Raw genomic sequence first — 14,460 nt, 5'->3', positions numbered from 1 at the left:
ACACCATCCACAAAAATAAACTCAAAATGGATGACAGACCTAAACAAAAGATAGGAAGCCATCAAAATCTTCAAGGATAAAGCAAGCAAAAAGTTCTTTGACCTCGGCCTCAGCAACTTCTTACTAAACATGCCTCCAGAGGCAAGGGAAACAAAAGCAAAAATGAGCTATTGGAACCTCATCAAGATAAAAAGCTTCTGTATAGCAAAGGAAACAGTCAGCAAAACTAAAAGGCAACCAACAGATTGGGAGAAGATATTTGCAAATGACATATCGGATAAAGGGTTAGTATCCAAAATCTATAAAGAATTTATCAAACTTAACACACAAAAAACAAATAATCCAGCGAAGAAATGGGCAAAAGACATGAACAGACACTTCTCCAAAGAAGACATCCAAATGGCTAACAGACACATGAAAAATGCTCAACATCACTCATCATCAGGAAAATGCGAATCAAAACCACAATGTGATAACACCTCACACCTGTCAAAATGGCTAACATTAACAACTCAGGCAACGACAAATGATGGCGAAGATGTGGAGAAAGAGGAACACTTTTGCACTGCTGGTGGGAATGCAAACTGGTGCAGCCGCTCTATAAAACAGCATGGAGGTTCCTCAAAAAATTAAAAATAGAACTACCCTACCACCCAGCAATTGCACTACTAAGAATTTATCCAAAGGATACAGGTGTGCTGTTTCAAAGGGGCACATGCACCCCAATGTTTGTAGCAGCACTACTGACAATAGCCAAAGTTTGGAAAGAGCCCAAATGTCTATTGATAAATGAATGGATAAAGAAGATGTGGTATAGGAATATTACTAGGCAATCAAAAAGAATGAAATCTTGCCATTTGCAACAATGTGGATGGAACTAGAATGTATTATGCTAAGTAAAGGGAGTCAGTCAGAGAAAGACAAACATCATATGACTTCACTCAGATGTGGAATTTAAGATACAAAACAGATTAACATGAGGGAAGGGAAGCAAAAATAAGATAAAAACAGGGAGGAGGACAAAACATAAGAGACTCTTAAATATAGGGAACAAACTGAAGGTTGCTGGAGGGGTTGTGGGTTGGGGATGGGCTAAATAAGTAAGGGACATTAAGGAGGACACTTGTTAGGACGAGCACTGAGTGTTGTATGTAGGGGACGAATCAGTGGATTCTACTCCTGAAATCATTATTGCACTATATGCTAACTAACTTTGATGTAAATTTAAAATAATAATAATTATTATTATTATTATAAATGCAAGCCATCTCATTAATAATTTTACACTGATTACATATTGAGAAGATATTTATTGGGTTAAATAAAATATGTTATTAAAATTAATTTCACCATTACTTTTACTTTAATGGGATACTTGGGACATTTTAAATTATATATATGGCTCCATCAAATTTCTATTGGATAGTGCTGTTGTAGATTCTAAATTTCTTCAAGGAATGGCCATTGTTTCTTTCCACTGAATCCCATAAGACCTTGCACAGAGTAGCTTTAAAACAAAACAAAACCAAAGCTTAAGCTGAATGATTTGCTCTTCCTCCATATACCTCCCAACCTTGTTTTCTGATGTTATACACTAACTAGAAAGATCATTAGAAAAGATGTGGGAAGTAAGTAAGAGGCAAAGACAAAGTTTGAAGGTGTCCATGGGCTAATCAGATGACTGTGAACTTGAGTGTTTATATAAAAACACTTGTTGGATGGGGTGCCTGGGTGGCTCAGTCGGTTAAGCGTCCGACTTTGGCTCAGGTCATGATCTCACTGTTTGTGAATTCGAGCCCCGCGTCGCGCTCTGGGCTGACAGCTCAGAGCCTGGAGCCTGCTTCAGATTGTGTGTCTCCTTCTCTCTCTGCCCCTTCCCCACTTGTGCTCTGCCTCTCTCTATCAAAAATAAATGCAAAAAAAAAAAATTTTTTTTAATTAAAAAAAAATAAAAAAATGAAAACACTTGTTGGTTAAATTACTACTTCCTCTCCCTTTCCTCCATCTAGAAAAGGATTAATAGGTATATTGATTCAACAATTATTTATTGAGCAAACATGCAGAGAATCATCCAGACAAGAGTCTCAAGAAATTCGTATGTAGTAAGTGCAAGCAGGACAGACAAGCAGCACAGGCTGGTAAGTCACACTTTTAAGAAAAACCAAACATGGACTGCTGAGAAATCACTATGGCAAGAGTAGCTGGACAAAAAGAGTATTCAACAATGAGACCATTCCCTTTGATCTATAGAGGCAAAGGTATAGATTAAATTTTGTTAAACATAAGGCATGGCCACCATCGACTGCCACATATGTGGAAGTGTATCTCTATGGCAAATGCCATCAGTAATTTCAGTACAGAACAGAGCAAGAACCGTGGATACCTGAGCTAAAGTTCAAGACTCAAAACCACGTTCCTAAATCCTAGGCTACTGTCACCAAAATACTTGAACCAATCGATTCTAATCTAACACAAATTGAAACATGCGCATTTATTCTCATCCTTTTTAAAAAACACGTAAACAAGACAGCTGGACATAAAGACGTTCAATGTGCTGGAGGTTGGGGGTTCTTTCTCATTTGGTTGTTAACACTGAAATCAGCGTTATGCTCATCAAATACAGTTACTCGGAAGAAGGAATATTGCCCGACTGGGCAGGATTTAAACAGTGAAAACACATTATTATTTTTTGGAAAATATATACAATCAAAATTCCATAATAATTAGTACCATATAACATCTTACATACCTTAATAGGACTATTTTAGTGAACCCAACTCCTAGTTTAAAGAATCAGGAGCTAAAACAGTACTAAAGTAGGAAGTAAAATATTATTTCCTTCCAGAAGGAAAAGGAATACACCACCTACATTCATTTTCCCCCTTCCCTTTCATTACTAGGTTTTTTGTTTTTGTTTTTTGTTTTTCTATTGAGAGCATAGATGGTTGGGATTTGGAAATATGGAAGAATAGAAAAGGAAGTTGTTAAATGAGGGCAAGAGTAAGAATTTCTGTGATAGCAAGATCTTGGGGAAATAATCTTGACTATTATTAGTCAAGTGTTTTAGTTTCAATTTGCCTAAAGATGGACTCTAACCTCAGAAATGTCACACATTCCCCCAGCTTCATTTTCCTCATCTATGAAGTCACATTCCTCCAGCTTCATCTTCCTCATCTATGAAGTAAGGAAGCCAACTGAAGCATATAAAAGTAGATTCGGGGGTATCTGAGTGGCTCAGCCACTTGAGTGACGGACTTTGGCTCAGGTCATGATCTCACGGTTCGTGGGTTTGGACCCTGCATCGGGCTCTGAGACGACAGCTTTGAGCCTGCTTCCGATTCTGTGTCTCTCTCTCTCTCCCTTTCCCCCGCTCCCACTCTTTCTCTCTCTCAAAAATAAATAAAACACTAAAAATTTTTTTTTAAATAATAAATAAAAAATATAAATAAAAGTAGATTCAATGATTCTGACATAACCTGTTTCTGTGCCTTTCTCACTTACAACGCCACCACTACATAATTAATTTCCTTATATAGAAAGACACTTATTATAGGAACATGGGCGAGAGAAATGTCATAGACAAAATGCTAAGGGATTTAGCTGTGGAGAATTTAAGGCTTTAGAACACTGTTGATACAAGCCAATCTTGAGGAAATGCACATACTTTGTTACGTAGACTGCTTCCTTGGATTTGTGGTAAAGGAATTTTGCCTAACTAACATCTCATTTATGAGGTGCTTTGCAAAAGGAACTAGAAAATATATTTCTTTATGTGGCATTCCCTTCTTTACACTTTACTTCTAAATAAAATCAAATGAGACCTTGAAAGACAAAGGCTTGATTTAAATGTGAAGACTGTAAGCATTTTCTTCATTAAAATCTTTTAAAAATGGCTTTTTAACTCTACAAACCTCAACCTTGATGCTTTTTTCATCTTTGTCCACTTGTTGGAGATCTTCAATTTTCTTATGACAGTCTCTGAGCTCAGTTTGTAACTGAGACACCAGATGACGCTTCACTGAGTTGCTCCCCAGCAAACGCTGCACTTGTGCTTTCAGCTTCAGGATGACCTCGTCTCTGGGAAGCTCTTCCTTTGGGTCTTCTTGCTGTACAATGCTAAAGGAGAAATCATCATGTTGAATACGAAATCGAGTAACAAATCAAGCATGGTTATTTCTTGAAAGTGATTGCAGTTGTGAAGATGTTTTGTGACTTATACAACTATATACTGGTATTTCAAAAACAGTTTTTAGCTTTATCATATACAAGCTTTGTCACCTTTGCTATGTCCCCATATATAGAAGTGAGTTTATTCATAAGAAGGCCATTATTATGCTTAGACCATCTGCCTCACTGAAAGGAGTTAAACCAGGTGAACTTCAATATGGCATGCTTTTTTGGTTTTTGGTAAGTTGTGTGCTGTATACACATGCCCTTTATGACTCTAAGAGAAACAATATGAAAATAAAGGAGGAAGTGAAAAGTAAAATACTAGTCATCCTAACTAACAATTTCTCTATCTCTTTTACTAAAACACCAGTCTGAATGGATATCTGAGCAATTAGGGGGGGAAATAAAAAAAAATAAAAGCCATGCTAATTTAATCCCAACTTTAGTTTCAATAAATTTCAAAACTGGAGAATTTCTGCTCCTTGCCGTAATGGATTAAAAATGCCAGATTTATCTTCCTGCCGTAAAAAAACTGGAAAACCAAATAAAATATGTTAAGGGGTGGCTTTCAATCACTAGACAGCAGGCAGCACACCATAATGATCCCTGAAAAAAGAAAAAGAAACAAGGTGAGCCCTATGATTGCTGCTGCTATCTCCCTGGGAAGTTTCCAGCCTGCGGCACGGGGAGAGAAAGGCCAAAGACAGCTTAGCAATCTCACCAAGCTGCAGAGTTCAGTTTGGGAAGGTCAAAATGGCTAGAATTTAAGGAGGGAAATACTATGGGAAAGGAAGCTACACGAGAGCACTGGAGATCTGTGTATACATGTGAGAAAATTACTGCAAGTCCAGGGAAAGAACTGCAGGAAAAGAATAAGGCTGGAAATACTGTGGGTTCCAAGGAACCATAGTGAAAAGATCTCCTAATTCATAGAATATCAAATATTGCCTCAGTAATGGGGCCAGATGAACATATGGGAAAATGGGGGGAAAAAGAAAAGAGAGGGAAACAAACCACAAGAGACTGTTAACGACAGAGAACAAACAGGGTTGATGGAGGGAGGTGGGTGGGAGATGAGCTAGATGGGTGATGGGTATTAAGGAGGGCACTTGTGATGAGCACTGGGTGTTCTATGTAAGTGATGAATCCCTGAATTCTACTCCTGAAACCAAACCAATATTGTACTATATGTTAACTAACTGAAAATTTAAATTAGAAAAAAAGAAATATTTTCCTAAGAGCACCCAGTAAATAAATAAATAAATAAATAAATAACCTTGAAAGAATCCCAGGAAGCTTAAGTGTGTCACAAAAAAAGAGCAATATTTTTTAAAAATACAACAAAACCTAACATCTAAAATATAAAATTCAAAATGTCCAGCATCTAATCAAAACTTACCAGGCCTGCAAATAAGCAAAGAAAATATAAAAGGGAAGAAAGTGGGGCGCCTGGGTGGCTCAGTCGGTTAAGCGGCCGACTTCGGCTCAGGTCATGATCTCGCGGTCCGTGAGTTCAAGCCCCGCGTCCGGCTCTGTGCTGACAGCTCAGAGCCTGGAGCCTATTTCAGATTCTGTGTCTCCCTCTCTCTGCCCGCCCCCCTTTCATGCTCTGTCTCTGTCTCAAAAATAAATAAACATTAAAAAAAATTTTTTTTAAATAAAATAAAAGGGAAGTATCAACTACAACAGGGAAAAAAAATCAATCAATAGAAACTGACCCAGCAATGGTGCCAGTGGTAAAATTAATTAAATATATTCTGCATGTCCAAGAAGGTAAGAGAAAACACATGAATACAATGAGAGAAACAGAAGATACAAAAACGACCTAAACTAAACTTTATTTTTTTTTTAATTTTTTTTTCAACGTTTATTTATTTTTGGGACAGAGAGAGACAGAGCATGAACGGGGGAGGGGCAGAGAGAGAGGGAGACACAGAATCGGAAGCAGGCTCCAGGCTCTGAGCCATCAGCCCAGAGCCCGACGCGGGGCTCGAACTCACGGACCGCGAGATCGTGACCTGGCTGAAGTCGGACGCTTAACCGACTGCGCCACCCAGGCGCCCCCTAAACTGAGCTTTAGACCAAAACCTACATCTGAAATGAAAAATATACTGCATGAGATTAACAGCTTAGTTAATACTGCAGAAAAGATCAGCAGACATAAACACAGCAGTTAAACTCTACAAAACTAAATAGAGAGAAAGAAGACTAAAACAGAAATATACTGAGCATGTTAAGTTGTATCTAACCCAACTGTATCTGAGGTCCCAGAAAAGGAGAGAGGAAGAGGGCATAATAAAAAAAAAAAATTTTAATGACCAAAATTTTCCTATTCAATGAAAACTAAAACCCCATTAAAACCTACAAGCTCAATGAATCTCAAACAGAAAAATGAAGAAAAACCATAAGTTGTATTAACATCAAATTGCTGAAAAGCAATGATAAAGAGAGAGAGCAGGAAGACTCCGAGAAAAAAGAAAACCAGAAAAAGGAGTCATGAATTCTGTGCATAAACGTATGCAAGCCTCAGTCTAGGCCCTGAAATGTGCACACACAGAACAAACCTACAAACCAGCAGGTCAAATATTTAGAGAATTTAAATGAAATATGAACCATACACACATATCTCACAGTGACTAACTCTTGAGGTATGCATACAAGAATGGATTCAAACCAACGTAGCAAAGGCTTGAACCAATAAATTGAGATCTGAAACACCCATACAAGTTTCTACACAACGTAAAAATCATAATGTCTACTACAGGCATACCATAGAGATATCACAGATTTCATTGCAGACCACTACAGTAAAGCAAATATTTCAATAAAGCTACTCAAATGAAGAGTCAATTAAGTGAGCAATAGCATTATGTCTAAAAAATATATAAATTTTAATTAAAAAATAATTTATTGCTAAAACATGCTGACCAACATCTGAGCTTTTAACGATTTCTAATCATAGATCACAGGTCACCATAATGAATATAATAAAGTTTGAAATACAGTGAGAATTACCAAAATGTGACACAGAGACATGAAATCAGCAAATATTGTTGGCAAAATGGCACCAATAGGGTTGCCAATTCATAAACAAAACTCAGTATCTGCAAAGTGGGTCTGCATATAATCTAAAATTACTCAACCCACAACTAACCAAGAGAATGGACTAACTTGCAAGAAAAAAAAAAATCTATAGATGTTAATGCTGGAGCTATCACAAAGAGTTTTCAAAGTTTAAAGCAACTATTATGTCTGTGTCCAATGAAGTAAAAGAAAACATATTTAAAGTGAATGAAAAACTAGGAATTCTTAACAGAGAAGTAAAAACTATAAAGGAACCAAATAGAAATTTTATCATTGAAAAACACAGTATCTGAAAGTTAAAAAAAAAAAAATGAAGGGGAGGATGGGTGATGGGTATTGAGGAGGGCACTTTTTGGGATGAGCACTGGGTGTTGTATGGAAACCAATTTGACAATAAATTTCATATATTAAAAAAAAATGAAATAAAAAGCCTTCCCTATACAGGCTTCATAAAACAGAGATGACAGTAGAATGAGTGAACTTGAAAATAGCTCAACAGAAATTATCCAATCTGAAAACAGAAAAAAAGATGGAAAAAAGTTAAGTGTGAGGAACTATGAGAAAGATAAAAAAAATTAAGTTGTGTAATTGTAGACCTATAAGGAGAGAAGAAAGAGACATGAGCAGAAAAGGTATTTAAAGTAATAATGGTCAACATTTCACAAATTTACTAAAGGCATAATAAATTTACATTTTCAACAGGCTCAGTGAACCCCAAATGAAATAAACTAAAAAAACAAAACAAAACAAAACAAAAAACACTTAGGCACATCATAAAGTGCTGAAACGTAAAGGGGAAAAATATCTTGAAAACAACAAAAGAAAAACTACACCATTACACACAAGAATAAGGATTTAAATAATAATAGATTTCTCTTCAGAAATCACCAAGGCCAGAAACAGGGGAAGAACATATATTTAAAGTGCTGAAATAAAAGAACAGTTGATCCAGAATTCTATAAGCAGCCAAAAAAAGGACATTTTCATATAAGAAAACTAAGAATTTGTTGCCAACAGACATACTCTAGAAGAAATGCTAAAGGAAATTAGGGAATTCAATCTAACTTCAATTCTAAATTCAATCTAAAGTCAATCTGAAGGGAAATGTTATCTACCAAAGAGAAATCTCTGTATAAAAACTACAAAATATTACTGAGAGAAACTGAAGAATACAGAGAAGTATAACATGCATGTTCTGAAACTGGGAGACATTTTTTTTTCCTTCAGCTTTATTTAGCTATAATTGACAAATAGTAATTTCTTAAGATGTCAATTCTCCCAAAATTGATCTATAGATGTGACACAATCCCAATCAAAACTCCATCCGACTTTATTGTGGAAACTGACAAACTAGTCATTAAATTTATTTTGAAATGCAAAGAACTTAGAATAGCCAAAACAATTTTGAAAATAAACAAAGCTGAAGGACTTGTCCAACACATTTCAAGACTTATTGTAAAGCTACAGTATCAACAATATGAACAGCAAAAAAGAGCAGGGGAACAGAATGGAGAGTACAGAAATGGGCCACAAATGACCAATTGATTATCAACAAAGATATCAAGGCAACTCAATGAAAGGTTTTTTGACAAATGGTATTATATCAATTGGATATTGGTATGAATAAAATGGACATCATACTAACAAACTAATCCATAATGATTTATTTATACCATAGATATAAATGTAAGAGGTAAAACTATCAAACCTTTAAAATCCTAAAAGAAAATCTGTGTGACAGTTAGATTAGGACCCACAACCATGAACTACAAAAGAGATCATTGATAAATCTAAATTCATAAAAATTTAAACTTTTGCTCCTCAAAAGGTATCATTAAGAACACAATAATGTAAACGAGAGATTGGAAGAAAATGTTCACATCATACATATCAGACAAAGGGCTTATATCCTGAAATTTCTGAAGACCAAACAATATATACAAATGGCAATTAACCACATCAGGAAGAAAAGAGGAAGAAGAAAGGGAAAGAAGAGCACAGCAAAAGAGGCTTAGATCACTGGTTAATAGGTAAATAAAAATTAAACCCACTAGAAATATTCACACACACTACAAAATTAAACACACTAGAAATATTCAAATTAAAAAAGATTGACAACACCAAGTTTTAACAACAATGTAGAACAACTGAAACCTCAGACATTGCTTCTGGTGATGCAAAATGGTACAGTCACATTGAAAACGGCATTTAAACTATTAACATCTAAATAAGATAGAGGAACTCTAATGTAACTAGAAAGAGAAAGCAATTTGGAGCATAAGTGGAAAAAAATGAGGTACAATTATCTCCATTAACAGATGATATAATTATATCTCGGAAAGCCTAAAATATAATGGAAAAACCACTACAAACAGAGAGTTAGAAAACAGGTTATAACACAAAATGTAGAAGTCATATATACAAAAGAGTGCTCAAGAATAATGGAAAAAGAATACCTTATTTACTATTGCAAAAATAAAATACCTAAGCATCAATTTTACAAGAATTGTCCAAAAACCTAAAGATAAAAAAAAAAAACAAGCTAGTCTCAAACCAATCTTGAGAGACTAAAATAGATTTAAGGAAATGAAAAGACATGCTATATTCTTGGATAAAAGAATTCAGCATCATAAAAATATCAACTCTCCCTAGGCTAATGTATATGTTCAACGTGATCCTAATAAAAATATTGTCAGGATTTTTTTTTTTTTCTGGAATAAAACAAGCTTAATTATAAAATTCATTTGAAGGTGTAAACAAGAAAGAGTAAGCAGAAAAACCCTAACAAGACAGCAATTCCAGAGAGATGGTTAAAGTATAAGACAAAGCATTAAAGCTTTTAGAAGGCAGCATAGGATAACAGGGAAGGTTTCTTAAAGAGAGCATAAAAAGCACTAACCACAAAGACTGATAAATTTGACCAAAGTTAAAAAACTTCCATTCATTAAAAGACAAATTTAGAGGTTAAAAGTGAGACGAGGGGTGCCTGGGTGGCTCAGTAGGTTCAGCGCCTGATTTCGGCTCAGGTCATGATCTCACGGCTCGTGAGTTCGAGCCCCACATCGGGTTCTATGCTGACAGCTCAGAGCCTGGAGTCGGCTTCAGATTCTGTGTCCCTGTCTCACTCTGCCTGCCCCTCGCTCATGCTCTGTCTCTCTCTCTCTCTCTCAAGAATAAATAAAACATTAAAAAAAATTTTTTTAACTGATTTAAAAAAAAAGTGAGACAATACGTACAATACACATAACCATCAAAGAATTTATATACAAAAAGATATTTAAAAAAGGAAAAAATCCAACACATCAACAGAACACATGCACACACACAGTCATTTAAAAACTAAGGAGGGACATCAGCAAGTCCTACACATACACACACACACAGGCACATGCACACACACACACACACACACACACACACATACACACACCAATAAACACAATAGAGATAGGTTTTTCAATGGAGCTCAATCTCAATAATAATCTAGGATAATGCAAATTAAAATCACAATAAACTATCATTACACATTAAATGGCTAAAAGTAAAAACCTGAAAATATCAAGGGTTAGCAAAGAGACAGAGCAATTCAGACTTTCATATACTTCTGGTGGGGATGTAAATTGGCACAATTTCTTTGGAAAAGTTTGGTATTACCTATTAAGGTTGAAACACATATACTACAAGCAATTTCACTTCTAAGTATATATATCCAACAAAAATGTATGTACATTGTACTAGGAAGTAACATTAAAAATCTATGGTCAGTAGATTGAAAAATAAACTGGAATATTCATACAAATCAAAGATACACACACACATACACACATATATATATACCTATATACATATACATATACATGTATATGTATATATATATGAATGAGATACAGCTACATGCTACACCTTGAGTCTCAACAAAATGTTAAGTGAATAAAAGTCTAAAGAACACCTTTATCTTTAAAAAACACACAGCTAGCATTTATGCTAAATGGAGAATGACTGAATGCTTCCCCATAAGATGAGGAGCAAAACAAGAATATCTGCTCTTACCATTTCTATTCAACATTGTACTAGAGATTCTAGCTGGAGCAATTAGTCAAGAAAAAAATAAAAGGCATTCAGATTGGAAAGAAAGACATACGATGATCTCCATTTTCAGGTGACATGACCCTATATACAAAAAATCCTAAGGAACCCACTAAAAAACTAGTTGAACTAAATTAACAAGTTCAGCTATGGGTCAGGATACAAGATCAATATATAAAATCAACTGTACCTCTGTACACTAGTAATTAACCACCTGAAAATAAAATTAAGAAAATAATCCAACAAAAGTATAGCCAAAAGAATAAAACACCTAGGAGTAAATTTAACAGAAGTACTATATGACTAGTACACTGAAAACCACAAAAATACAAAACACGAGTAGTACACTGAAAGAAATTAAAGAAGACCTATAAAAAAAAAGGGGGTGGGGGAGACATCCTATGTTCAGGAATCAGAACCCAACATTGATTAAGATTGCAATATTCCCCTAAATTGATCTGCAGACTGCATGCAACCCCAATCAAAATCCCACCTGGTTTCTTTGTAGAAAATGACAAACTGATCCTAAAATTTCTACGGAAATGCAAGAGACCCAGAATAGCCCAACCAATCTTTAAAAAGACAAAGCTGAAAGATTCATACTTCCCAATTTCAAAATTTACTACAAAGCTACATCAAGACGGTGTGGCACTGGCATAAGGACAGACATACAGATCAGTAGAACAGAATTGAAAGCGCAGATATAAATCCTCACATTTACAGTCAACTGATTTTTGACAAGGATGTCAAAACAATTTTGGTACTGGGACAAATGGATACCCAGATGCAAATGAATGAAGTTCTACATATCATACAGCAAAAATTAATTCAAAATGAACCTAAGACCTAATGTAAGAGATAAAGCTCTTAGAAGAAAACATAGGTATAAATCTTGAGAATAGCTTCTTAAAAGCACAAGCAACCAAAGAAAAAATAGGTAACTTGGACTTCATAAAATTAAAGACTTTTTTTGCTTCAAAGGATGCTATCAAGAAAGTGAAAAGACAACCCACAGGAAAAAATACTTGCAAATAATACATCTGACAAGAGACTTGTATTTAGAATATATAAAGAACTCTCAAAAGCAATAAAAGGAAACCCAATTTTAAAATGGGCAAAAGATGTGAAGAGATCTTCCCAAAGAAGATATACAAATGGCCAATAAACATAGTAAAAGATGTTCAACATAGTTAGCCATCAAATAAAAACTACATCATTAACAAATCCAAGCCAAACAGCAAGTGTGGGCAGGGATATAAAGAAATTAGAACCCTCATACATTGCTAGAGGGAATGTAAAATGGTGCAGCCACTTTGGAAAACAGTATGACCATTTTTTGAAATGCTAACCGTAGATTTATCACATCACTCAGCAATTCCACTCCCAGATATACAGTTGACCCTTGAATAATATAGGTTTGAAAGCACGGGACCACTCACATGTGGATTTTTTTTTTTTTTTGATACAGTACAAAACTGTAAATGTATTTCCTCTTCCTTATGATTATCTTAGCATTTTCTTTTCTATAGCTAACTTTAATGTAAGAATACAGTATATAATACACATAACGTACAAAATATGAGTTAACCAATGGTTTATGTTATTGCTAGGGTTTCCAGTCAACAATAGGGTATTAGCTGTTAAGTTTTTGGAAAGTCAAAAGTCATATGCAGATTCTCAACTGCACAGCAGGTCAGAGCGCCTAACTCCTGCATTGATCAAGGGTCAACTGTACCTCTAAGAGAAATGAAAACCTATACCCACACAAATTTGTCCACAAATGTTCCTAGCAGAATTATTCATAATAGCTAAAAAGTAGAAACAACTCAAATAAATGTCCATTAGCTGATGAATGAATGAGTAAAATATGATATATATTCACACAATGGAATATTTTTTGGCTACAGAATGGAATGAAGTATTGATATATGCTGCAATGTGGATGAACCGTGAAAGCATCTGCTAAGTAAAAGAAGCCAGTTACAAAACACCACATACTACATGACTCCATTATACATTCACATACTACATGATTCCATTTATGTGAAATGTACAGAATAGGCAAATCCATAAATAGAAAGTAGGTTAGTGATTGCCTGAGCAGTGAGGACAAGAAGGAGTAATGGGGAATGACTAATAATACCTACAGGGTTTCTTTTTGAGGATACTGAAATGTTCTAAATTAGGTTGTGGTAACAGTTGCACAACTCTGAATAAATGAAACACCACTGAACTGCATACTTTAAATGGGTAAATTTTATGGTACTTTAAATATATCTTAATACAATTATAGAAGAAAAAAATAACATCTAATGTATGAGTTCCCTCTGTACAAAGGCAATCTGAATCTATAGTGTTTAGGTATGAATAATTAGGTCTTACAAGGTAACAATAAACCCAGAAAACAATTGCTCTAGCAGTTAAGATAGTAGTTAACTTCAAGATTAGGACTGGGAAGAGGCATATGAACAGTTGCTAACAATGTTTATTTCTGGGTGGTGGCTCCATGGGCATTCGCTTTAAAATCACTCGTTAAGCTATACACTTATGTTTCATGCACTTTCTCAATTTTAAAAGGTTTAAAAAGTAAAACAAAATTATAAAAAGTACTAGAGAAATACCATCAAGAAATCAGACAGGTAGAGAGAATGATGGGTCTAACTACATAAAAATTTTAAACAGTAGAAGTGGTAACTCTCAGCACTAGCTAGGATACTCAGAAATAGGAACTGCCACATGACATGGGTAATAAGCAAACTACAGACTGCTTGGCAATATGTATCAAAAACTTCAAATATGTGCACTCCTCTTAGCAAGGATATACACCCAAATCTTAAGGAAGTAAAGATGTCAATAAAGACTTGACGACAAACAAGCTTGTGATAATAATAATATTGCATTACTTATATAGAAAAAATTAAAGTGTATTACTAAAACATAGTTCATTCATCCACATATCCGTTAGTAAATATTTACATTATCATCTAAAGATTTCAGAATATGCTAAAAGATGCATTATAAAATACATTCAATATTATTTTATCTTTTAGAAATATACAACACAGATAATGTGGAAGTTATACACCAAAATGTCACAAGTTGTTTTCTTCATGGGAAGTG

The 14,460-nt window shown here is 34.8% G+C and overlaps 1 protein-coding gene across 9 annotated transcripts in view; it reads right to left on the bottom strand.

Annotated features, from left to right (window-relative positions):
- The window catches only part of CEP152 (centrosomal protein 152), a 93,704-nt gene that overhangs the window by 43,381 nt on the left and 35,863 nt on the right, over positions 1 to 14,460 (bottom strand). For all 9 annotated transcript variants that reach the window (XM_045449807.1, XM_045449801.1, XM_045449805.1 and 6 more), the window contains one exon: positions 3,912 to 4,116. In XM_045449807.1, coding sequence (XP_045305763.1) covers positions 3,912 to 4,116 — 205 coding nt within the window. The remainder of the gene's footprint in view (positions 1 to 3,911; positions 4,117 to 14,460) is intronic.

This window comes from Leopardus geoffroyi, chromosome B3, assembly GCF_018350155.1.
Source record: "Leopardus geoffroyi isolate Oge1 chromosome B3, O.geoffroyi_Oge1_pat1.0, whole genome shotgun sequence".
NCBI lineage: Eukaryota > Metazoa > Chordata > Mammalia > Carnivora > Felidae > Leopardus > Leopardus geoffroyi.
Note: the sequence above shows the minus strand (reverse complement) of the source record. Positions and strands in the feature narration are given on the sequence as shown.